The sequence below is a fragment of the Oryza glaberrima genome, chromosome 5, assembly GCF_000147395.1.
Source record: "Oryza glaberrima chromosome 5, OglaRS2, whole genome shotgun sequence".
Classification (NCBI taxonomy): Eukaryota; Viridiplantae; Streptophyta; class Magnoliopsida; order Poales; family Poaceae; genus Oryza; species Oryza glaberrima.
Window position 1 is genome coordinate 11,097,084 of NC_068330.1, and position 25,040 is coordinate 11,122,123.

At 38.6% G+C, this 25,040-nt stretch overlaps 2 protein-coding genes across 3 annotated transcripts; both read right to left on the reverse strand.

Moving 5' to 3' along the window:
• Positions 1 to 454: 454 nt before the first annotated feature.
• On the reverse strand, positions 455 to 3,679 carry LOC127772583 (uncharacterized). 2 transcript variants are annotated; one of them, XM_052298521.1, is made up of 8 exons: positions 3,511 to 3,679; positions 3,000 to 3,061; positions 2,668 to 2,919; positions 2,434 to 2,491; positions 2,209 to 2,333; positions 1,244 to 1,306; positions 1,032 to 1,156; positions 455 to 835 (listed from the first exon to the last, which is right to left on the reverse strand). In XM_052298521.1, the coding sequence occupies exons 1-8, from the start codon at positions 3,557 to 3,559 to the stop codon at positions 697 to 699; spliced, it is 873 nt and encodes a 290-aa protein (XP_052154481.1). In that variant the 5' UTR covers positions 3,560 to 3,679; the 3' UTR covers positions 455 to 696. The 2 variants fall into 2 exon arrangements, with proteins under 2 accessions (XP_052154481.1, XP_052154482.1); XM_052298522.1 differs by having other exon boundaries at positions 2,668 to 2,911; positions 3,503 to 3,679.
• A 4,104-nt stretch (positions 3,680 to 7,783) lies between these two features.
• On the reverse strand, positions 7,784 to 21,606 carry LOC127773697 (acetyl-CoA carboxylase 2). Its single transcript, XM_052299832.1, has 34 exons — positions 21,438 to 21,606; positions 19,893 to 20,188; positions 19,396 to 19,453; positions 18,373 to 18,745; positions 18,051 to 18,257; positions 17,811 to 17,972; positions 17,614 to 17,706; positions 17,261 to 17,356; positions 16,995 to 17,168; positions 16,827 to 16,920; positions 16,401 to 16,588; positions 16,260 to 16,310; positions 16,101 to 16,140; positions 15,895 to 16,019; positions 15,666 to 15,782; positions 15,490 to 15,564; positions 15,359 to 15,415; positions 15,170 to 15,274; positions 15,007 to 15,093; positions 14,684 to 14,875; positions 14,414 to 14,602; positions 14,027 to 14,137; positions 13,616 to 13,705; positions 13,370 to 13,546; positions 13,047 to 13,124; positions 12,839 to 12,961; positions 12,478 to 12,747; positions 11,975 to 12,252; positions 11,665 to 11,887; positions 11,222 to 11,574; positions 10,928 to 11,141; positions 10,617 to 10,796; positions 8,379 to 10,520; positions 7,784 to 8,233 (listed from the first exon to the last, which is right to left on the reverse strand). Exons 2-34 carry the CDS (start codon positions 20,095 to 20,097, stop codon positions 8,177 to 8,179), a joined length of 6,984 nt encoding a protein of 2,327 aa, XP_052155792.1. The 5' UTR covers positions 20,098 to 20,188; positions 21,438 to 21,606; the 3' UTR covers positions 7,784 to 8,176.
• Positions 21,607 to 25,040: the final 3,434 nt, after the last annotated feature.

Sequence of the window (25,040 nt, forward strand, 5' to 3'; positions counted from 1 at the left end):
TTTCACGTGTTTTAATTTCATTTTTGATCTTTAAGTTTGCAGTGTCCCTGGAAACATTTTCCGCTTGTTTTTGGAAACATAATACTTAGATGTCATTGGTCTTTTGGCATTAAGAAAAAACGCTGTATCAATAGATTTTGTCATATGGTCTTGTAACAGTTGTAGAATGACATTGACAGGTTGCAACAACTACTGCAGTGTGGCATGCTGCTATTGCAACATTCACAGGTTCCCTCCAGTTTGTGAGAAGTGCTGCAAATAATTCATTAAGTCCATGACACATATCTTGTTTAAGGAACAATGCACAGGCATTCTTTTTCTGTGCAATCCCACCTTCGTTTTCTTATTGTCTGAATTGTCTTTGTTCCTGCTGTTATCTTCGCTATGTTGAAGCAACAGATATAAACCTGACAATACCATCTTTTTTTATCAGTGACTTATTTCAAACTTGGTATAAGATACAATACCAGCGCAGCTATAAAAGCAAGAAACACAACATGTAAATAGTTATCTGTAATACACATCGTGCCCAAATGATCTTAAAGAACAGTAAGGCAAAACATTTCTTCAAGCATCCTAGCAGTACAAGTTACAAAAACAACCAGTATAGACAAACTAAAAGGTCTATGCTAAAGCAAAAAAACAAATAACACCTAAAACTGAAAATATATATTTCCAAATATACTAAGGAGAAACCTATTCTCTTTCTGTATTGTTGGTAAAGCGCCAAATTAGGCCTCCGATAATATTGTTTATGGAGTGAGAAGCCATTGGAACTATGATGCTTGAAGAAGCTATGGTAGCTAAACCATATGCTACGCCAACAAACGTTGCCCTGGAAATACAAAATATTCAAGTGTAAGACCACATTGAAGCTTATCACCTTGATGAATCACCACAGCTCAAAATATCAGGAAAACTTTGGGAGTTAACTAGCGCATTTTAAAATACACAAAAACCAAATCATCGCTCCTGTGTTAAATTATTTCCCATTGTAGACATGTATGAAACATTACAGGAAGATATCTTACCAGATTGCAAATGAATATTTTCTGCCATTGCCCAAGTGAAGAATACCGAAAATGGCACCAGTTACAAAGGCACTTATCCAGTTCAGTCCAAAGATAGGCATCAATGCCCCTCGAAACAGCACCTCCTGACATATAAAAACTATACATCAACATTTTCTTCGGAATAGATCCAGTATTCTAGAAAGAAGACTTCAAACAATTTATATATTTACCTCGCTTATCCCAGGAAGACAAGCAACTACGATATAATCGAAAGTCTCCAGTGAAGTAAGGATCTAGTTGACAAAAATTGAAACCATTAAGAGTTGAAGTGTAGTGAAGGAACTTGCACTCTCTAAGAATTTGAAGTGTTCTAGGGCCGAAGTCTCAAATGATTATAAAGAAAAGACACCTGATAGTACTGGATACAATGTACTTTTTTGCATCTTGAAATAAAGATCTATGACATATTACAATATAATGGAAACACTTGCATTAGGGGAAACTAATGCAATTATGCAACTCAACTTTGTATATTTGGAAACAGGGTTGGTGGCAACGTTCCTCAACCCGGGAACGCCAGCCATCCCTGTCCCGGGAACGCGGGGTCATTTTTGTCCCCACCTTGTAAAAACCTCTCGCAAGTAGCGTACCACATTCCTCGACCCCATTCCTCGATCCCATCGACCCGGGAACTTTGCGATTATGTGCCAGACTTGGTAAAATCTTTCGTTGCACTCAGCATTCTAAATACTGGTCTGTCTAGATTACCAGCCACTGGTTAAATCCAGTAACTGGCCAGTTACAGGAAAAGGGTTCAAATCCAAAAGTTCAAAATTTTGACCAGCAACCAGTTGGAATTATTTAAATATAAGTTTTGAATCTATAGGCTTCTAGCCAATAGACAACCCCTAACAAGTCCCTGGCTCTGGACCAGTTACTGATCTACTCCAGTTTTTGGAACCTTGGTTCCACTCAGTTCATAAAAAGAGCAGAGCATTTATTGACTAGGTGAAAATGTACATCATTTACTGGTGAGGTAATGCAATTGTTACAATGTACTCTAAAAGTTATTATGTTCATTCAGACAACAGCATAGATTCATCAGCTACTTGAGAAACTGTATTTGCCAATGACAGACCTTCATGAGAAGGAAAATAAAACAAAAAGGAAATACTGATTGTAAAGTTGTATATACTTGTCTATTTGCAGTCTCACTGGAATATCTGAAATCTGGCCATGTCTGTAGAAGAATATATCTGCTAGATGATATTATTATTACAAGTCCTGCAATCAACTCAAGATGCCAGGTCTCAAAATTGACTGCAGAAAAACAATACAGAAATCGTCTTACATACATTTAGGTAACTCAACATTATTACATGGCACATCATTTATTTGTAAAGATAAGAAGAAAGCATACATGACAAATTCATAGGGTCAGCAACCGGCCATCCATTCAAAGATGCAAAATGTGATGCCTGTAAACAAATTATCATTAGGCTTTCAGGATAACGCCATAATTACTGAAGTATTCGCTTTGCGCTGATGTGTGTTGAAATTATATTTACTCATTCAACTTATTATCACAGAATTCTCAATAGCTTAATTATTGTTTAAAACACTTGTTTTGCCATCGCTAAGCAGATAGGTTTACCTCACGAAGAACGAGACCTCCTGCAAGGAGTAAGCTAGATGTGAGAGTACAAGCCTGAAGAACCGCATTCCTTGGGGCAACTGTGAATTTCTCGTCAGTAGTAACATCATTGGCATTGACCTCAAGGCTGGTGGTGGGGTTTTCGCCACTGCCTGAAGAAGAAGCTTCTTCACTTATAAATGTTGGACCTTGAGATATACTTTGTGATTTCCTCCTCCTTTCATTACTCTTTGCTGCAAATATTCTGACAGCCTTAAACAACAAATAAGCTGTCTGGTTATATACATGTAAGAGAAAAAAAACCTTGAAATAAATTCCAATGCAACACTTACATTGCGTCGGCCACTATGCAACCTTTTCCATGTAGCAACAACTGCGACTCCGCATTTCCAACCTGATTAAATACAATCTGGCAATGTAAGTATATCATAGTGATGAACAGTACTGACGTAGATTTTACATGTCAGAACATGGTAGATACTTGCCATGAGCCCAAGAGACAGATTAATTCAAAAAATCAAATTACTGGCTGCAAAATTACCGGCCATACATGCATGCTCCCTAAAACCGTGACTGGATTCTACCACGGTAGTAACAAAACAAGCCGACAAGACGAAGAGAAGTGAAGCAACTACAATCCATTGGGCTTCCCCGTAATAATAATCTCTCTATTTTTTTATGTCAAAATAAATATAATCTCTCAAAATTTATAGTGGGCGGAAGCATCACACAGTAAGCTGCCGTGCCATGCCATATCCTCGACAAATGAACTGAATCCTCTCGATCTGATGCATCCAACAAGTGGAAGAGAGAACAAATCGGCCAAGAAATTTACCGCCTTACTCTGTAAACCTCGGGGCGGGAGCGCGGACGGCGCGAGCATCGCCGCCATCGGCAACGGGATGGCAACAATCTCAATCTCAAGTAAGCGGCGGCTGTGGCTGGCTGCGGCCGCCGAGGCGAGTCCGTCCAGAAAAGGACGGAGAGGAGCGGGACGGGGACGAAGAGAGAGAGAGAGGCCCCGTTTGATGGGATTTTGTGTGGCGCAGCGTCGCGTGGTGTGGCCACGTCACTCTTACTCTTGTGGCTTGTCATCTCAGCTCGGCTGGTTTATTTGAGAGGTGAGGAAATGACGAAGATTTAGAAACATTATTATATTATATGATTAATTAAGTATTAATTATTTTAAATTTTAAAAAGTTAAATATTTTTTCTATACAATTTTCGCAAACAACCATTTAGTAATTTAGAAAGCGTCCGTGCAAAAGTCTAAGGTAAATCTTCTCTCAATCTTGTAGCAACAAACGAAACTATCAAGCCAATATTGCCTTTTAATTAATGGTTATACTTATGCATATCATTAGTTAAGCCGAGCGGGGTGGATGATTTCAATTGTAGATTTGGTGGCAGTGAGGCATGTATAAAGGCAACATGCAAAATTGTGCATCTACCCATAAATATTATGGAGAACGTTAATAATAATTTGTATATTTTAGTTTGTTATTTGTAATATTTGTGAAATAATTACAGTTTTTTTACGTCTTTTTTCTATCTACCCTGCTCTCTTCGCTCTTCTTTATTTGTCGCTTGCATACATGGAGGAAAGGGAGAGCAACACACTTGACTGTATGAAAGAGGGTCACGGGCGGACGGCGGCATGAGATTGATTGAAATGGTAAGAAGGATTTAGGAGTCACAGCCAGCGGTGAGCTCAAGTGGTGGCGAGAGAAAGCTTGGCCAGAGGACGGATGGCCGGATTTAGGAGTCACAGCCAGCGGTGAGCTCAAGTGGTGGCGGGAGAAAGCTTGGCCAAAGGACGAATGGCCGCTATCGAAGAAATAAGGAGTGTAGTGACGACGATGATGATGATGATGCTGCCATAGGTTGGCCTGGTTTTTCAAACCTGTCCACCTCAGTTAAAGTCGTAGATTGATATGAGTGCTCGTATTTATAACTAATTGTTATTTTAGTGGTAAGCATCTGTCTCAATGTGCTAAATCATAATCAGTATGTTTTTTAAGGGGAAACTGTCCAACATTTGCCTAGCAGTTTATATTTCATTAAAAATTATGTAACTGTAGCAAGTACGTTGCTCTAAATAATACCTCTATATAAGATTTAGTTGAAGTTTTATCAAAAACCACATACAAGGCAACATAATACAAATGCCCCTACTAAAATATGTTTCTTGGTTTTTTAGTCAATACTAGCTAGCTAATTCCCAAACATCCGGAAGATATACGGTCTTTGCGATTCAAAAGAGATAAATAAATTATTCTCCATAGAAATTTAGCAACATGACACTCAATAAGACTAGCATAACGCAGATAATATTATTAAATTATGTTTCTTGGTTTTTTTAGTCAATACCAACTAGCCAATACCGAAACATATAGGATAAACTATGTGGTCATTGCAATAAAAAAAGATAAATTTTGTTCTCCATAGAAACTTAGTAACATGACATTCAAAGAATATATGTTGGATTGTTTCATCATGCATATTACTACCATCTTAATTCATGTTTGCTAAATTATTTTTGGTTAACACTACCAAATATATTTACCACATAAAAATATTTAATTTGATAGGCAATCTTAATTTCTACAACATTTATTCCTTTTGATAAACTCATTAAAAAAACTCAACACCAAATAAAAATATATATCAAGGAAGGTTCCACCTAAATATGTCCTTATCATCATTAAGATGAATATGTACTTCTAGCAACCAAGTTATGCCAATTAACAAAGTTCTAACTCGGCAATATGGTTTGGGAAAAAAACATTCAAAGGAACACATAACCCATTACAAGTGTAATTGATGCACTTTTTTGATGAACCATATTATACAAAGATGGATATTGCTCCTTAATAGAAGAGTTCCAATACATTTATCTTATCAGAAATTATTAAGATACTTCCTGCTAAGAAAATCTTGTTATCTTCCATCCTAGTTTTCACAATATTTCATCAGTCATCATTTCTATAATATTTACTATGCACTCCGTTGCAAAGCACAGGTATCACCTAATCATAAAGATAACTACACTAGTTAACACGGAGTTGATCAAAATCAATCTTCCACCCATTGACATATGTTTATCTTTCCAACCACTTAGTTTTTTCTCAATTCTTTTCTCTATCAATTTTCAATTTTATTACTTAGCTTTCTAAAATGCAACTATCCTATAGATTTATCAACTAAATATCAAAAGCAACATCTACGTAATCGCCACATCACACCTCCGATTATTGTTGACCATGCCAAGGCATAGTAGATCTCAATCCACAAAGCAATATAAAAATAAGTAAAATAAAAAATAAGAAAGAATAATAGTACATTAATTTCCTCAAAATTCTTGTATCCTCCTCTTGTTTCCTGAGGATCTCCCGATCTTTGTAAAGTGCGTGTTGTAACCCTCCTTAATTAAAATTGCCAGAGCTCCTGCCCTTTTCCCTCGAATTTTTTTTTTCACGAAGTTGGGGTTCTAAATATTAACGATGAGTACCAACAATTAATGTATTAATTTATACTCTTTACATTGTAAAATATAATGATTTCTAGATTGTTTAGCAAATACATGCTCCGTTCTAAAAATAAGTTCATTTTTCACCATCTTATTCACTCCAAAATAACTTCATCTTTGAAGCAATTATTGCACTATAGTTTGTGAAAGTAGGGAAAATACATTTCTGTTTGTTAAAATGAGATCAATTGCATTGGGATTCCCTAAATCATTTTTGCCTTTGTTTTAGTATGTGGGGACAGGGGACCAACAAAGTTGTTTTGGAACGGATGTAGTACTAAGATTAGGTCATAAGATTTCCAGCCCCATCGTTTGGCCTAAACAGCCAAAGAATAAGCCAAAATTTGAATTTTTAAACTTGATTTTGAAGTTGATTTTGGAATGCTTTTAACGTAATTTTTGTTAATGTTGGCTTTTAAGTCGCTACGAACAAATCTACAAAAGTTTTACTTATAAATTAATTTTAATTTTCCAATAAGCCAAATAAGCCATTTTGGGTAAAATGGCAACCGATGGGAGCCTTCATTTTTAGTCACTGCGGTTATCAATTAGCTTTAGCTATATAATCATTGAAATAACGGGAATCATGAGAACCAATGCAGTAATGCTTATGTTGAGGTATAAGGCTGTGCTTGGGGAGGTGAGGTTGGGAACTCACTACGAAGCGACACATTTTCTCATGATTAAGTAAGTATTTATTATTTTTTAAAAAAAATGGATTAATGTGATTTTTAAAACAACTTTCGTATAGAAACCCTTTGCAAAAAAACATTGTTTAGCAGTTAAAAAAAATGTGCGCACGGAACACGAGGGAGGTTAGTTGAGAAAGGTGGGGAAAGAACACAACCTAAGATTTGAATCATACAGATCCTATGTTTTACCACCTCATCCCGGATTAAAGACAGATTGCTAGCGCACGCAAATGACCACAATAGCCTATTTAGTGACCACATTGTATGCACACATTTCACACGTAAACTTGATTAAAAGAAAAGTTAGGAGATGGCAATGTGAGACTAAAAGATGGTATATCATCATCTAATTAATTTGTAATTTGTTGGATCCCACCTCATTAGAAATATTTTTTTTCATAAAATTTGAATGATAGAAATGCAATTATTCTGAGTAGATAACATAACGGACGTAGTAAAACTAAGGGCATGTTCAGATTGCAGCCAAAATTAACCTTACCAATTTTGGTAAGTTGGTAATATTGCTAAAATTTTAGTAGAATTTTTTTATGTATTTACCAAATTTAGCAACAAACTAATTTTTTTTTGACAACTTTACCAAAAAAATAGTATGATTGAAAATGGCATCAATCTGAAGCGACTTTTTTGAGCTTTCTGTAATTTGTTTATTTTCCATATCCTTTGCTACCCTCAAAAGCCTCATTTGGATTGTTCTCATCCGCATGTTTGGCCATAGGTCGGCTGAGAATTAAACTTGTTCATAAATATAGTTTCTTCCGTCCAACCGCTCCACTTTGGTCATCCGTCCAATCACTGGTCACGTTGAGATGGGTTGAGATGTTTAAGTATAATGCATGTGGTTGATTCCGCAATCAGTATTCATGGACAATAGCAGTAGAGCACAAACATATTGTCATCTTGTGTGTTAACTCAACAGACAATTTATTTCACATACAGACGCATTTATGCCTACAAAATCATATTATTCGTGTCCAAAATTGAATCAACAGCTCAACCGTATACTGTGGATCCGCGGAGACTCACTAATTACAGCGTCTAACAGATGATAGTAGATCACGGAACTAGCGCGAAACAACGATTGTCATAAAGGACCATTTGTAAACAAGCACTCAGGTTAACCGGTGTTCTTGCCAACTGACGGTATCATGAATCATCAGACTTGCACTTTCATCTGGCAGAACTAACAAATCCAATATACACTCACCAACAATCCGACAGGGTCCACAAGCTATTTGTGCCTCCAATAATAGTTTTGGCATCATATGATTCAACCAAGGACCTTCCTGATTTCTTCAACAAGTTGAGCTCTTCTAGAGGGATCCATCTGAATAAGTGTCCAAAGAAGGAAATTTCAGAAGATCATAATGGCATAAAAAGAACAATTGGAATTATAATCATTATTTGATTAGATAGTTCTCCAGCCATATGCAATGAAAAAGAATTTATATAAGCATCAGTAAGCTAATTACCTTATCTAGTAACATGGAAAGACCCTGTGGCAGGGCTTGCAAATCTGAGCTGGAATCTGAAAGACTTGAGAGGGATTGGGATACTCTTTGAGCCTTAAGATCTTGAATATAATCCTTGTAGTTTTCAGGGTTATCCATCCAAGCAACAAAAGCATCGTCATCATCCCATTCAGCTGCATGTGAAGCTGAATACCATTTCTTGATCAGCTCGATTGCTGGTTGGTGGGAAAACTGCTCACCTGCTACAGCTCTAATTTCTTTTGCAAGAACATCCTCAGAGATCCTCCTCCGTAATCTCTTATAGAAGAAAGATCGTGATTCTTCCCAGTCCACAACTTTCTTAATCACACCTTTCGCAGCCATTCTGAGGGATGTATCATGCAATTCAGCAAACCGTATCGCAATCTGAGTATATAGAGGCATCAACTGTTTTGTTCGAGCTTCTATATTTTCTTGAAGCGATTTTGTGTCAGCACTTCCATTTTTATTTGCTACTTCGAGTTTTGCTTTCAGATCAATTAATGTTGGGTCAAGCCGACTCATGCAATCCTGGAGTTCCTCTGACCTGAACTTGATCTCAATTAACCCTTGCGGTTCCAGAACATTGCCTTTTGCAGTCCTCTCAGCATAGCACTCAATGCGGTCTGGGTTTATCTTGCTATCAACCACAACCCAAGCCCCTCCTCGTAGCTCTGCAGCCATGGGAATGTAGACAAAGGCAGGCTGATTGTATGTCCTAAGGTTCTCAACAATAGTCGAGCCAGCCTGAAGAATTCCTTCAAAAAGATCTCTTTGTCCACCAGAGAAGCCTCTCCAGTTAGCGAGGATGAACAGAGGTAATCCTTCACGGTTGAAGTCCAGCAATGCCTGCGCAGTCTTGGTTGCAGAATCTGGAAACCACACTTGTCCAGCACGAGGAACAGATTGCTCATGGGAATCAAGCTGACCAGGGTCAGCAGGGATAGTTTGCATCATGGTCTGAGTCTCCACAGCTATCACACCCACTGGAATTCCACCAAGCTTTGCTCTGCCAGTAACCACTGTCTTAGCCCAACCTTCAAATGTTTCCACAAAGCTGTCTTTATCAAACATACCACCTAACCATTTCCCTTGGCTGTCATCAACACCACGGATAGCCGCTCGAGGATCACACGAGTTCTCAGGAATGTATGCAACAGGTCTGTCCGGTGGGTCCAACGGTGTTGTTACTGGAAGTGGTCCACCAATGTAGGCAGGAACATAACTGAGCCACCTCAATATATTAGAAACGCCTTCAAGGTCATCTGAAACAGTAAGATGGACAACACCATTAGTTGCCATGATTTTGGGACCACCCAACTGCATGTGGGAGCTGTACACTTCCCGCCCAAGAAGCTTGTTCAGTGCAGAATAGCCTGTAAGAATAATAGGCTGGTCAAGACGCTGTATGCACCGGATGCCAAGTCGAGCAAGATAAGCTCCTATTCCAACAGTTCTTCCAGTCACAAATGTAAGTGTAAATGTCTCCTTATATGCCCTAGAATAAGCACTGGCAATAGCAGCACTTCCATGTATATTCTCCACACCAAGTCCATCTTCCTTGCCCACAACAGAATCAATAACCCACCTAATTTCACCACTGTCTAGCTGCATCTTATGTGCTATGACAGAAGTGCCAATACGAGCATAGTCTTCTTCGCTTAGATAAATGTACTGAAACCCACGTTCAGGGCTGCCATCATCAGACCACCCAACACGGAAGCAAGATTTCACTTCATCTGCTATGCCAATTCGAGCACCAGAATTTGCTGCCAAATAGATAAGAGGAAGTTTCTTCTCACAGGCTAGGTTGGTAACAGCTTCAAAAAATGCATCTTCCCTTGGGCCAAATGATCCAGCTCTGAACGTAATATCATTTGCAACAACAATAATCTCCCTACCACTAGGAAATTCAGGAGTGGACATCTTCAAGGTCCAAGCTACCATACCAATGTCATTGAGCCCAGCAGGCCGGTCCATTTGAACTAAAGTAGTGCCCCATGACCCATGTTTGTCCGCAAATACCAACTCTGTAGCTTTAACATAACATTGGGCATTTTCAACACCTTTAGAAGCACCAGAGGTACTAGAGGACCATGACTTCCTCACTGCAGTTTCAAATGCCTACAGTTTTGAATTTTCATCGGCTTATTTTGACAACATGAACGAATATGAATTTGCTATGGTAATGCATTGAATATAAGGGAGCAGTCAACTCACCAGTGGAAAATCATAGCAGTATGTAGTTCTATTATTCCTAGCAGAACAGCGTTTGAGATCAATGACACTCAAAGGCTGATATGGATTATTCAGTGCCACACCATGCAGAGGACCAGCCGCCGGAGTGGCGGGATGGTATACTAACTTCCGTGATTCTTTATCTTCCATCTCACGATAGATCTAAAACAATTAAAAGCAGTTAGAAAAATGTCTACACTATATAAAGATCACTAGGTCTGGGTATGAGGACCAGCCGGCTTAAAATCACATGCTTTTCCAAAGAAAACAAAATGCTAGAGGATTAAACTTACATCCACAGTGCAAGTGTGACTAGTAACATTGGTTGTTACAATCCTCCAGGTACCACTGGCAGGACCATCACAGTCCAACTTAAGTTTCACTTCCCATTGGCATACAGAAAGATGGTGCATTCTTGCACCAACAAGTTCATGTATCTTCATAGCCATTTCTTTTAAAAGTGAATATGCAGTAGCTTCATCTTGACCAACATCCAAAACTGTATTCCTGAGTAAGATAAGAAGATCATTGAGAAGACCAACCTCATAAGCAAGCATATGTTCCCAAAAAGAATTATGCGCACTTACCCTGAAACTGGAACAAGATCAAGAAGCTTTTGTTCTTTCAATACATGCAAATACATGTGTGAATGGCCAGTTCTAATTGCGTGAAGCTCCAATTCCTCTATAGCAGTCATCAAAGATCTTAATATGCTGGTTGATATAAATGACAGAGGTTCTTCAGCACTCCCAACTTCCATGTCACCAATCTGGCCCAAAGAAAACTTGTTGGATACACTGGGTTGCCTGACAAGGGTTCGGAAAAATACCCGGTGCAACATTTTGGGGTTTTCAGTATTTCTAAGTGTGTAGATATGCCATTGACGATCCCGTGATGGGGTATACTTCATTTCATTGTATCCTTTCACTTTCAACTTGTCCTGTATCCACAATAGGCTGAATAAATACAAAGAGCATAGAAGATAATCAATGCCATACCAAAACATTATCATTTTGATGATATCACGTACCAACTCAAGAAGTGCAGAAAGAGGAGGTTCCACATGCCGGAGAATTGGCTCTTCCTCATAAGAAAGCTTTTCATCAGACCAAAGGAAGGTACGACGCATTGTCATCCGTGCTTCATCTCTTTGAACAATGAAACTTATTGTTTTCACACCAGAGGCATGCAGATCGGTTACATTATCCTTTAGTATCAAGGGAAGTTTGGCTATTCTGTCAGCATCATCACCACTGAACAATGGGATAGGTTAATTACAGAACTCCACCAGCTAACTACATATATAACTATTTCAGCACCAACATAGCATATGAACATACCTTTCTTGAATTATATTCATCTTATTATCAGCACCCAACAAAGCAATATGCATCATATTGCCCTCAGAGCTAGTGTAGTGTGATGTCTCCTTTAGTGCAAATCTAATGGCCATTGAAAGTGATTCAAGAGACTTGACAATGACCATGGCAGCCCATCTTTTGTCACCAAGAACCGCTCCTCCATTTCTTGCATCAAAATGCCCTTCAGGAAATTCCCATAAAGCAATAACACCCGATTCTATCCATTTCATTTTGATACTGTCCTTTACAAGATGAGGCTGAAAAATATTGTTGTCAAGTTAGCAAACATATCGAGCAGTAGCATGTTACTGCATGTGCCACAAGTTCCAAAATACATCTCTCCACAACAAGTAACTTTATTTTAATGATGCGGTCAGTAACCAAACATCAGGTGCTGTAAACTTTTTTTAAGAAATGATGAGCATGCTGTTTTACTAGGATATGTTAATATAAATAATTTCAAAAGGTCTTTCTTCTCATACCTGGTATAATCGAGCTATATAAGTCTCAATCACTCTCTGTTGAACAGTTGTATCACTACAATCAAATAAAGAAATGAGCGCATCTTCAACTGGCAGTGGAGCAGTGACTAAATCTTCCATGCTCTCCTTAATGGCAATTTCTCGCTTATGCATGGAGAGACCCTTGCTTTCCTCAGTAAACATCTCCAGCTCTGAAAGGCTCCTTGCTATTCTTGCACGGAGCTCACTAAGTTTTGTTTGTTCAAGAAGTTCACTAGCTTTAAGTGCCAACTGTATTAATATGCAAGAAATTCATCAGATTCAGATGTCAGAAGAAAAGGTCATTGAAAAATTCACGTTTATTTATGTTTATCCTGGTCACCTTGTAATACGCTTTGTGATTAAGGGAAGAAAAGCGAATCAATTGATCCCTGTAGGCAGCAGGATTTGGATAGACCAGACTCTCCATGAGTTTTAGTATCAGCTTAGTTTTATTTCTAACACTCTACAAAGAAAAGTCACATTGTCAGAACAAGAAGACAGTTCAGTAACCATTCGCAGTGAACTCATCAGACCATGAAGAAATTTACCTGGTGGGACAACACAATGTCTACGACCTTCTGTAGGTCTTTACTATGTTGAAGGCGCAGACGTTCAATCACATCAGACTACAAAAACAGCGTAACAAAGGACAGATTTAGTCAATGTTTCTAACAATTTCCATCTCGAGTATATACAAATAGTTTGCTATACTGTTTCCTGCAATATTATTTGATGAAGAACCATTATATAGCCTAAGGAAACTATATCATGTCCGTGATATATTTGATCCACAGAAGAATGGGAAATATAAACATTTTGACTTTATCATAAAACAACTGATGATTTGTTTAATGCGAATAGGTAGGTTAACCTGAATTCCATCACTGAACAATTCTTCAACATAGAGATACTCCTCAAAAAGGGACTTGACAACAAAGTGAGCATGACTTTCTCTCCCACCCTCATATGACTTCAGTAGGCTCATAAGAGGCTCAACAAGCCTCTCATTTGTAGCCTTCTCCTTCTCAGAACCACATGCAAGATTTTCCTATAAAACCGCTTGTTAAAAGAACGAACAGTTAAGGCAGTGATTATCACAACAAATTGAATAACTGACCTCAATTATCACTCGTAGCATATTGGCAGGGAAATCATTGATTATCCCAGAGTCAAATTTTACTTTGTATTCCTCATATTTGCCCTCCAACTGAAAGAGTTTGAAACGTTTGAGGCATAACATATAGTCATAGTTAAATATATATATATATACAAAAATAATGGAGCACAGAAATCAAATAAAATCTCATTTAGCTCGACAAGTCAGTGATAAATGTGAAGTATTGACAAACTAAGCATGAAAAAGAAATACTTGATCTTACACAACAAAGATAGTCAACCACCAATACTGTTTTAGGCCAGTACTACTTTTATATCGTACATTAGAACTTGATATGGAAAATTAACCTATGTGGCGAAATGTACAAGTCCTTAGAGCATGAGACTAGCTATCTTGTCAACCATAACATACCTCACTTTTAAGATTTCTTGGAAGTCTAGTTGCTAAAACAGACATAAGCTCCTCCCACTGCAGGAAAGGAAGCTCCGGAGTGTCTAGGCAGTATACCAACTCTGGCACAACCTGAAAAAGAAAGCAGTTTAATAAAAATATATATAATGGATTCACTGTTGCCAAAGGAGATTAGATATGGATTGTACTAAAATTTAAAACTCAAAAGCAAAATTAGAAATCGAGTGAAAACATTGATGAATATAGCAGCATATTTATGTATGGCACCATTATGAGAATGAGAAAAATCTGTGTGAAACGACAGCGGAATCTAGATTTGCCAGAGGACATGATGAACATAAGAATGCATGATAAACAAAAGAAAACACAAGAGGACATGATGTTTACCTTGTCAATATCATGCTCATACCCCGCAAGGATCATTCGACAAGCATTCAGACTTGCAGCACATAATTTGTGAACTTGGCCAGAAGCAGCAATAGGGAGACCCATTTGTGGAAAAGTATCTTCGAACGGCTCAGCTCTCTTAACAGCAGAAGGGTCATCAAGATCCAGCCTAGCTATAAGATCACCAGCCTAGAATAATAAACAAGTTACAGGTATTTACTTGAAATGTTCATGTCAGCACAGCACAATGAATGGAATGTAGGAATGTACCTGCATTGCTTGGCCCTCAGACATTACAACATGTATGACACCAGAAGCAGGTGATAAGAGGGGCATGCACATCTTCATAACCTCAACTTCCGCATATGGTACATCAGCATCAACATGAGCACCATCAGCAACCAAGAAACGAAGAAGTTTGCATGGTGTCTCAGCTAATAACTTTGATGGGTCATGGTCATTCTGCAAGAAAGAAGTTCCATTTTAACTTGATGATGCAAACTAATATAGTAATTAGTGAATGCATTAAATAGATACAACAAATAGCAAGCAAACACCGTGACTAGAACTAAAAAGAACAAGGCTATCATTACCTGTAACATGCATGTCTTTCCATCAATAAGAAGTCGTGTACCACTGGCCTCTTCTTCAGCATAAATTACATGGCTGTTTCCATCCAGCTGAAAACATTAAAAGATCAATAATCAGAATTCTTTGAACAAGATATATCTTCTTTAACTAGGAAGAAGATATTACCTGCATTAAAAGCCCACCATCACATAATGTTTGTACATTTGCGTCAACCGTTGATCCATTCATTCGCAATCTGTAGCTACCATGTCCACTCCTCACAGTATCGATCTATGATGCAGCATACACGAGAGTCAATATGATATTGATTATTTACAACAAATTTAGTTTCCCCATTAAGAATGTCACACTTACTGTATATTTTTTCCCATCTATATTCAAAGCAACAGTCGTATAGACAAGGGATATGTGCTGCAAACAAGGATTTATGGTCAATGGTTTTCACATTCAAACAGCATTCATATCCTGAAAAAACAGAATAGTACCTTTGGTGGAATCTGGCCCTTGGTAAGATAACCAACATAATCAGAAACAGTGGCCGTGTTGGCAGTTACTGTTTTCTGCAGCACAAAAATAAATAAATTTAAATAAGATGACATATTGATCATGTTTTCCGCATTTGCTTCACATAAATGCTAATGAGTGGCATAGTTTGTCTTACATATAAAGCCCCTCCAACGACTGAAATATACCATGGAGGCCTCTCAGCTTGAACACGCATGGCTATCCTGGTATCCAGCCAACCAGTATGAATCTTATTTTCTCTAAAATCTGAGGCCTGAATTTAAGATAACAGAAATGGCATGATGGATAAGTTCTTCAGTAGCCAGACTAAAATGGCATTAGGGAACCAAAAAGCAAGGTTCAATAAGCAGATATTTAGTCCTTACATTTAATAGGTCAACTGTGTAGTCTACGTTTGAATGAATTTCTCCACGAATTTGAACCTCTTTTAGTGCAAGAGCCATGGTAGTTATTGCTGCCGATCTAGTAGTTCCATACGCAAAAACATGTCCTGTAATGGAAGGCAATATCTTTTAAAAGTGAGGACAAACATAAATAGCAGAGACAATATTACTCTTTTAACTTTACATACCAAACTGAGAATCAGCGAATTCATGGATGCCTCCACCAGACTGCAAAGAGAGGGTACCAGTCAACCAAACAGAACAACAAATAGTTGAAAACTAACAATTGCAGCACAATTGTTAGGACAACTCAAATAATGTGGCAGTGCAACAATATTGAGGACTACCTTTACTGAGAAATAGGCCCAAACATTTGGTTTACTCTTGAAACTTATCTCCTGAAAATAAGAGAACCATGATCCAGTCATTTCACTAGCTGCAATATAGCAATGTGTTCAATTCATACACCTAACATCAGGAAACCGCACCTTTACTTTTCCACCAGTAGGCTTAAACCCATCGTCTGGATCCTCGCTAGTTATTCTAACAGCTACGCAGTGGCCTTTTGGCCATTTAGAATCTACTTCATCAAAGTTAAATGGAGTCGCTAGAGCTGCAGTTTTCCTCCAAAGGTCATAGCCTCCTCCATGGTTCATTCCGTAGAAGCGCCTGATCTCTGTATACAGGGAGATAATTTAGAGATTTTTTTTCTGCTTTAAAGAACAAATTTTCAGAAATTTAATTATAGGATTTTTACAGTCCTTGAGGAGATACAATGAATTTGTGATACATCTCTGTATCTCTAACACTAACAAGTCAGGGGATACTATGAATTAACAGTAGAATGTGTCTCATGGTCTGTATAAGAGCTCATTCAATTAACAAAGAGCAGGAACTAAATGAAGAAGCATTACCTGGAATCTGCCAAAGGGGTATACCCATTCCAACAGCAACTTGAGCCGCAGGCAAATTTACTTCAGCTATCCACTCAGTGACAGGATGCTCAACCTGTGAGACCATTTGACAATGTAAATCATGTGGTCAACAGAAATTAATTCCTGAAGAATGTCAAAGGAGCCGACCTGTAGCCGTGGATTAAGTTCCAGAAAATAATATTCACCAGTTTCCATGCTGTAAAGGTATTCAACAGTAGCAGCACCAACATAACCCACAGCTTTAGCAAGCCTCCGTGCTGCCTGCTCAAGCTCTTTCACAGTCTCACGAGGAGCAACAGTAACTGGTCCTTCCTCGATTATCTGTTCAGTAGAATACAACCATTATTCCTCTGACCAACGCAGCAGGCAAGAAGTAGATCATTCAGAGGGGTGATTTAACTGAGACAGCAGACCTTTTGGTGTCGCCGTTGTACACTGCAATCTCGACTGTGAAGTGCTGCTACGTTGCCATATTGATCACAAAGCAACTGAACTTCAAGATGTCGACTCTACATAAGACAACAATCAGGATGTCTTCAATAGGGTTACAAATGAAATCTAAATACCATGTATAAACTATATGAAGATCCCTAAATCCTAGTATTTATAAAGTATAAACCATATGTAGAATTGTAGGTCTGCTAATCTGGAGACAATGGAGGTGAATTTCAATAATTTACAGATCAAACATACAGAACATAACCATAATAACTCCGAAATAACTCAACATTAAGGGAAAAGGTGTAACTTCCATAAAAGGCCCCACCTGAGCAGCTAGCCTCATGATAAATATTGGGGAACCAGGTACTTCGCCTTGAACTTGCTTAAATAATGTCCTAACCTCATCATCATTATGAACCTGCAAGAAAGTTGAGTTACTCATGTTAGAAAGACCAGAGTTAACTATGGGCACTAAACACTTGCAATCCAAACAATCTCTTGATAACTACAAGAAGAACAAACCTTCCTTATTCCTTTACCACCACCACCCCAAGATGCCTTAATCATGGCAGGATAACCAACCACCTGACAACTTGCAACTGCTTCCTCTGTGGTAGTAACACAAGCTTTTCTATACATCTCATCAGGTATTGAGTCCAAGCAACACTCCAGAGGAACTTCCACCTATGGTTTAGTGTCATTGGGATAATGCATCACCGAAAAGATAAGATGATAAGCTAAAAAAGAGAAGACAAGGCTCACATGTGATCCACTCCAAGCAAGTGTTGGAACTCCAGCTGCTTGAGCAATGAGAGCTGAGCCAACCTTGTCTCCTAATGCATGCATTGATGATGCTGGTGGCCCAAGAAAAACAATTCCTTTTGCAGTCAGCGCATCTGGAAGTTCAGGATTCTCAGATGCATGACCCCAACCAGGCCAAACAGCAGAAACACCTGTTCTCTCTGCTATCTGTGATTGCAGTTGATGGTGAAAATTGGATGTTCAGAAATTGGAGGGTCGTAGAGATTTTTCCCTAACTTAAATAGAAACGAAAATGTTGTGTTGAGGGATGAGCTGAACTAACCTCCACTATGAGTTGGACATTTGCATAGTTGTTGTTGTTTGTTCCACCAGGTACCTCTACAAATTGATCGGCAATTCTGATGTGCTCTGCATTTATCCTCAGATCCTCCGGAGTTGCCATAGCTATCAGCTGAATTGCCTTCTCTGATCCAAAAGTATCATTAGCCCATGTTCGGACACTCCGCATGAACTTAGCTGCTGCCATTCCATTGTTGGCCACTAATACACTGTGAATTGGTGTTTTGCCACCAAGTGCCGTACAAAACTCAACAACCTTGGAGACTGAAGCATGCCTCCCATTATGTGTTTCATTGATAATCCCATTCATTTGGTAGGAACCTGGGACCGTAGGCCCCCTGGGATCTTCGGAACCACTGTAAAAGAAAGGATCATTTATGGTCAGGGGCACAAATAATGTACTAGAAAACAGAATAAAATTATGTATGGTTAGCATAAATAAGCATTGTACTATAAAACAGTATAAATCATGTATGGTTAGCATAAATAAGCATACTTCACGCAGCTTTTTTTCAATCAGATGGAGATCTTTGGTGATACCAGTTTGAGTGGGTACATTAGAATTGCAGGAGAAAAGGTTTCTGGAACACATCTTACAAATGTACAAAATTGCATCACTTACTGAAAAAGCTGTGAGAGGTGTCCACTATAAAAGGTGAACAAAGTATTAGGTATTTGTTCTACATAATAATAGAAAGAAAGCATTGTATGAACAAATTCTGAAAGCATGTTCTTGCCATATTACAAACTGCAATTGATACAGAACGCATTTGACTTTTGTAAAGATAAAGTATAAATTTAATCAGATATTTCTTCCTAAAACATTACTTTCAAAAATGAAAACATTAGAAAGCACTGTGCGCATCAAAGATCCATCCTAAACACTGTCAAAACTTATCAGTTTCTGAACCAGACATAAAAAAGGAAGGTGCAATCACATGTTTTGAGGTTCTCAAAACATGTCAGAAAATTATATAATAATTATTATAAAATATAAAGTCCTTACTGTGAAATATCAACTTCTGAAGCTGCGTCATTTGGGAGGTCAATGATGCCAGCAAGACCTGCACATAGACATATATTTGAAATTGAGCAGGTATACATGCCAAAGTCGCACAATCCACTTTTCTCATATTACTCTATGATAACAGATTTAAACAGCTCCCCTGTTCCCTACGGTAATAGATATCACAAAAAGGTTTAATAAGATGTCTACAACGACACATTTGCTTATACAACCAGGCAATGTTTTTTTTTTACTTGAGAACATGTTGCATTGAATATTACAAGGTTATTAATACCATTTTATGTAAAAACAGTTGTCTTTTACAGCAAAAGATAACTAACTTTAGTGAAAAACAATTGTTGCATCTTGCCCAGTCAATTATATATTTTTGCTGTATCCTATAGCAGCTATTTCAACATTAACGTTTAAATAATAGCAGCCATTGCATGTTTATGTTTGGCACAAATTATAGCATATGTAAAGTAGCTAGTGGTCACCTTGGCGAATAGAGTGGTTAAGCTTTTTGGAATCAGACACTCCTCCATTGCTTTCTTCCCTAAGTGACCGAGTACGCTGACCATTCTTTCGGTATGAGGGTCTTGATGACCCAGATGATACAAATGCAGTGCCAGCTGACTTTTTCTGGTGACGAGGAGGTGCCTGGGCACCAACTCCCAATGTCGCCACATGTGTGGATGTCATTGTTGTCCTGCTGACCAAACAGTAGAATTGCACGGTTTCTCAAATGTGTAGTGCCATACAAAGAGAAGATAAATCCCCAGATGTGTGAAATCTGACAGATGAAAATATATAAGAATGATTAGTTCCAGCTCGTTACTCATCAAATACTTTATGCAAAAGTCTTTAAGACGTTTGAGGATCCAAAAATGAAATGCAAGCTTGTACATTGTGTGCCACCTTTGTTCATTTTGCACAGGATAATTTGATGCAAACCTGTTAAGGCTTAGGTTCATTTCTTATTTTGCCTAGTAATAGGTTGAGATATATTCAGTTATGCTATTTCCCCATGTCAAATCTACAAATTGGTTATGCAAACAATTCGTTCTGTTCCTAGTGAAAGGAAAAAAACAAAAGGTAAAACTTTATCATGGTGAATAATGTCAAGTAGCATGAGGTCAGTCAAAACCTGCGCAACTGTGGTTACTTGACAAGCACAAAGCAACAACATATTTTTTCCCCTGAACTCTAAAGCTAATTCCATATCGGGAGAACTTTTTCAGCTTGAAATGTTCCTTTTGAAGCATGGCCAAACCCAATTCTCTTGGAAAAAAATAGAGTAAACAAATATGCAGAATATTCTTTTTTGCGTAGACAATATGGCACTAACATGCATGACGGAAAAAGGAGAAAGGTGTGCCATGTGCCATCAATTCCATAAGCCCCATGAAAAAAACAAGAATGAGCATCTACGACTTGTTGTGTGGCACCATAACCAGAATTTAAACCTAAAAGAACACAATGCATATGCATACCGTCCCACTTAACAAAGAGGAGCTTAAACCCTGAGCCAACGCGAGGAAATGATGAGCGCAGCTAAAACCTCAAACCAATATCACAATCACGCAAAATGGCACATGGCAGCATCTCGCGTAGGCATGCAACATAGTAACATAGCCAGCAACACCCAGGCATTAACCAGAACCAACAACAGCGAGCTGCATTTCACCGGCGTGGCATTACCTCCCCATCCGAGCTCCCCAGTCCATTTCCATCCCGAATCCCTACAACTCAACCCCTAGCCCCTCGCCAGTCCACAAGCAGGACCAAAACCCGGGCGGGAGCATCCGCATCCGGCACCCACCCTTAAACCCTCTCTCTCCCATCCCAGACAACAGCACGCGGCTCCCACCACCCACATCTAAACCTTCCCCTAGCAGCGCAGAAACGGCAGCAATGGCGGAAACCCGCGGCGGACTCACCGGCCGGGCGCGGATCGGCGTGCGGCGCGCGGATCTGGAGCTGGAGAAGGCACGGAATGAACGGCACGCGATAAATAAGAGCAGGGAGGCGGGCAGCTGTACCTTCCCGAGAGAGACCCTCGGAGAAGAAGAAGAAGAAGAAGAAGAAGGCGGAGAAGGCGACGCGGGGCGGCGTTTGGATCCTTGCGGCGTCGACAACGGCGGCGAGGCGGAGGCGGAGCGGGCGGGAGAAGGCGGATATCCCGAGGGGTGGGGGAGAGATGGGGGCTGTGCGGCCTAAAATAATAAATTCCCACGGCCGCATCGGCATTGGGGACTCCGCCCCCCTCCTCCCCCCCTCTCCTCCTCCCTGCACGTGACAGCGAGGGAGGTGCGCCGGATGGACGGCAGGGATCGCGTCCAGCTGTAGGATGGGCGGGGCCGTGGACGGCTGGGATGCTCCCGGCGCACCAGATGTGACGAGTTCCCAGGGTTTTCGCGACCGGCAGGCGCGCTCGTTTCGCTCTCTTGGTGTGTGACTGCCCGTCCCTGTTTGCACGGTTTGTTTGACTGCGGCAGTGGCAGAGGAAACTCTGAATGGAATTTAGGCCTGTTTTAGTTTTCCAATTTTTTTCCCGAAAAACGTTACATCGAATCTTTGACATGAGTTTAAGAAAAAATTAATTACATAGTTAGCGAAAAATCGTGAGACAAATCTTTTAAGCCTAATTAGTCGATGATTATGCATAAATGCTACAGTAACCTCCATGTGCTAATGACAGATTAATTAGGCTCAAAAAATTCATCTCGCAGTTTCCAGCCGAATTATGAAATTAATTTTTTTATTCGTGTCCGAAAATTCTTTCCGACATCCGATCAAACATCCGACGTGACATCTAAATATTTTTTCTTTTCGCGAACTAATCAGACCTGAGTTCGGGTGAGGTTCGGTGACCAGACAGGCAGACCACAATTACGGACTTTACCTCTGTATGATCTCCTCTGGTCTCTGCATGTCGAAGCATCCACGGATTGTGACTTGCGATGTCAATATGTCAGCCTGAACATCTTGACATGCTCAACTCTCAAGCCCGTTCTGTTTGATTATTGAAATGGGATTGTTTGTGGATTTACATGAGCATTGTTTATATCAATTTTTCTAAACTATTGGTTAGATTTATATGATATTTCTTCCCTATATAACGAATCGATAATCCATCGGTCCCCGTCCGTGTTTCATCATTAAACAACTGCAAAAATGAATCATGCGTGAATAAGATAAAAACAGTTAGAAACGATATCTTTTTTATTATTTTTTTTAAAAACGGTATCGGTATGATCGAGAATTTTTTATATTTATAAATTTAGTTAATTAATGGCAATTTTAATATGATGTAGATAAAAATTAAAAATGAATTTTAAAAGATTATTTTTTAATATAAAAGATATCGGTAAGGTCGGAAAATTTCCGTATCATTTCCATCCCAACACGAAACAATTAGTATAAAAAGGTGTATTTGTAATGCTATATAGTGCTAATTGGAGTGTGATTGTTTGATGTTCTCTGGCAGCATGTGTCCTGGAAAAGAGATTATATTACATATGGTTTTTTTATTTGACTGTAATTGGTTTCAAAATCATAAAATGGAGGAAGTAAATTATAAGTAGAGCGTTAGTGATGAATCCAGCATACTTTTTCAATTTTATATATTTCTTCTCCACACCATTTTCCTTAGGCCATTCACAGTGCGTATAGGTGGCGTTCAGCCCTGTCGACGAGTGATACTCGCGGACCGGATGAGTAGAGTATTGGGGTACGTTGGAACGAGGGTCTACGTAGTACGACATCAAGCAGACAAAAGACAAAGATTATACTGATTCAGGCCCCTTGTCAGTACATAGCTCTGATTTTTGGCCGTCGCAACTCCTACGAGAATAAGATGAGGGGAGTTAAAGAGGTTGCTGATGAGTTGGATTTGGAAATTAGGGGGTTTTCTTCACCAGATTTTACATTGCCATAGACATATCTGATCACCACCGCGAGGCGACCACTGGAAAGAGAGGGGAAAATGAGTGAGGAAGAAGGCGCAAAGAGAGTGCGAGAAGGAGAAGGCCATCACAAGTAGTTTTATAAGTAGATTTCTAGAGGTGGCGGCGGTCTCAATTATGAGTCATCGGTAGTTTTAATAGAAATAGGTAGACAATTTTTTGAGGAGGGGAATGAGGTGTGTGTGCAAGAGAGGACATATGAGCGTTTGAGAAATACTCAGGGTTTCTCATGAATAAATAGGTGTGTTAGTGATAAATTCATAAATGCTCCCCTTAAAAAAGGTCAACACCGCTCCGAGCTAAACGAAGCAAACAATATGTAAAGGTTTTATATTCCCTTTTATATCAGTTCAAAAGTCAACATTGAAAAATAGACTTAAAAAAAAGAAAATTCCAAATTAGTTAAAAATGAAGTTTTAAAACTTAAATTTTATAGAGGTACAAATAAGCCAATAATCAGACGATGAAAGTGGTAAGAAGTTTTTAAGTCAGAAGAACACGTTCACCGCATGCTTGAAGATTGACTTCCACCCAGAATAATTTGAAGTTTTATAATCTGAATAATTATTATACACAACACGTTCACGGCAAGAATAATTTGAAGCTACGCGCAACATGCATGCAATCACTTGCATCGGGTACGGTGGTCTACTGTCAACTGTGTGCTTCATCTGAACAATTCTCTCGATATATTTGGCTTTGATTGTCATCAACCTACAGCATCAGCAGTAGTCTAAAGCAACCGGACCAATATATGTATAACTTTCCTTGGAAATGGAGAGTCGATCTTATAGAAACCAACTTTCTACATTACAAAGGAAACTGTATATATTTCTGGGGTTACTAGAGTAAACTTTAATGCAAAATTTGCTTAGGACACTATAAGTACGTAACTTTGCCGACTCTCTGGTTTTGTCATTCTTTACCAAAAGGCACTCTAATCACTATTTTAGTGTCTGTTTTGATTACTGCCAAAATCGATCTTACCAAAATTTAGCATTGCCAAGTTGATAGAATTGTCAAATTTTGGTAGGAACGAAATAAATATGTTGTACCAAAATTTTCTATGTGTTACTAATATTTGGTAACAAACTAAATACAACCATATATTTGTCAATTTTATTAAACAATGGTATGGTTTAAAATAACACCAATCTAAACAAGCCCTTAATATATCCCCTTGAAGTAAAGAGACAAAAATTTGCAAAAGACGATTATACCCTTGAATCACCCTATATATTTCAAATTTAAACACATGTTGGCTAAATTTAAACATATTTTACAAAAGTTAAAACTTGTTCCAAATTACGGAAACTAAATACATTCATTTTTTTTAATTTTTTTGAAATGTTATTATCTGAATTTAAACCTTTTTTTTGTAAAATATCGTTTATTTTCATAATTTGGGACAACTTTTGAATTTCGCAAAATGTCTAGGACCATCTAAAATTTGTTAAAATTTAAATACGCAATGTGAAACAAGGGTAAATCATCAAAAATCTTTTGCAAAGTTTATATCTCTATTTGAAGGGGATATAATAAAATAATGGTTAGAGTGTCTATTGGTAAAGAACCACAAAACTGCAGTATCTTATTGCAAAGACACAAAACTAGAGTATCCTGTGGTAAATGCCACAAATCTAGAGTGTAGTAGAGCAAATTTTACCAAGTTTGAAA

Coding starts and splice junctions, on each gene's coding strand:
- LOC127772583 (XM_052298521.1), bottom strand. CDS start 3,559: ATGGCGGCGATGCTCGCGCCGTCCGCGCTCCCGCCCCGAGGTTTACAG. Junction 2,334..2,433: donor TGACCCTATGAATTTGTCAT/GTATGCTTTCTT, acceptor GTTTTTCTGCAG/TCAATTTTGAGACCTGGCAT. Junction 1,307..2,208: donor GTGAGACTGCAAATAGACAA/GTATATACAACT, acceptor TTTGTCAACTAG/ATCCTTACTTCACTGGAGAC.
- LOC127773697 (XM_052299832.1), bottom strand. CDS start 20,097: ATGACATCCACACATGTGGCGACATTGGGAGTTGGTGCCCAGGCACCT. Junction 14,876..15,006: donor GAAAGACATGCATGTTACAG/GTAATGATAGCC, acceptor TCTTTCTTGCAG/AATGACCATGACCCATCAAA. Junction 12,253..12,477: donor ATATAGCTCGATTATACCAG/GTATGAGAAGAA, acceptor AATATTTTTCAG/CCTCATCTTGTAAAGGACAG.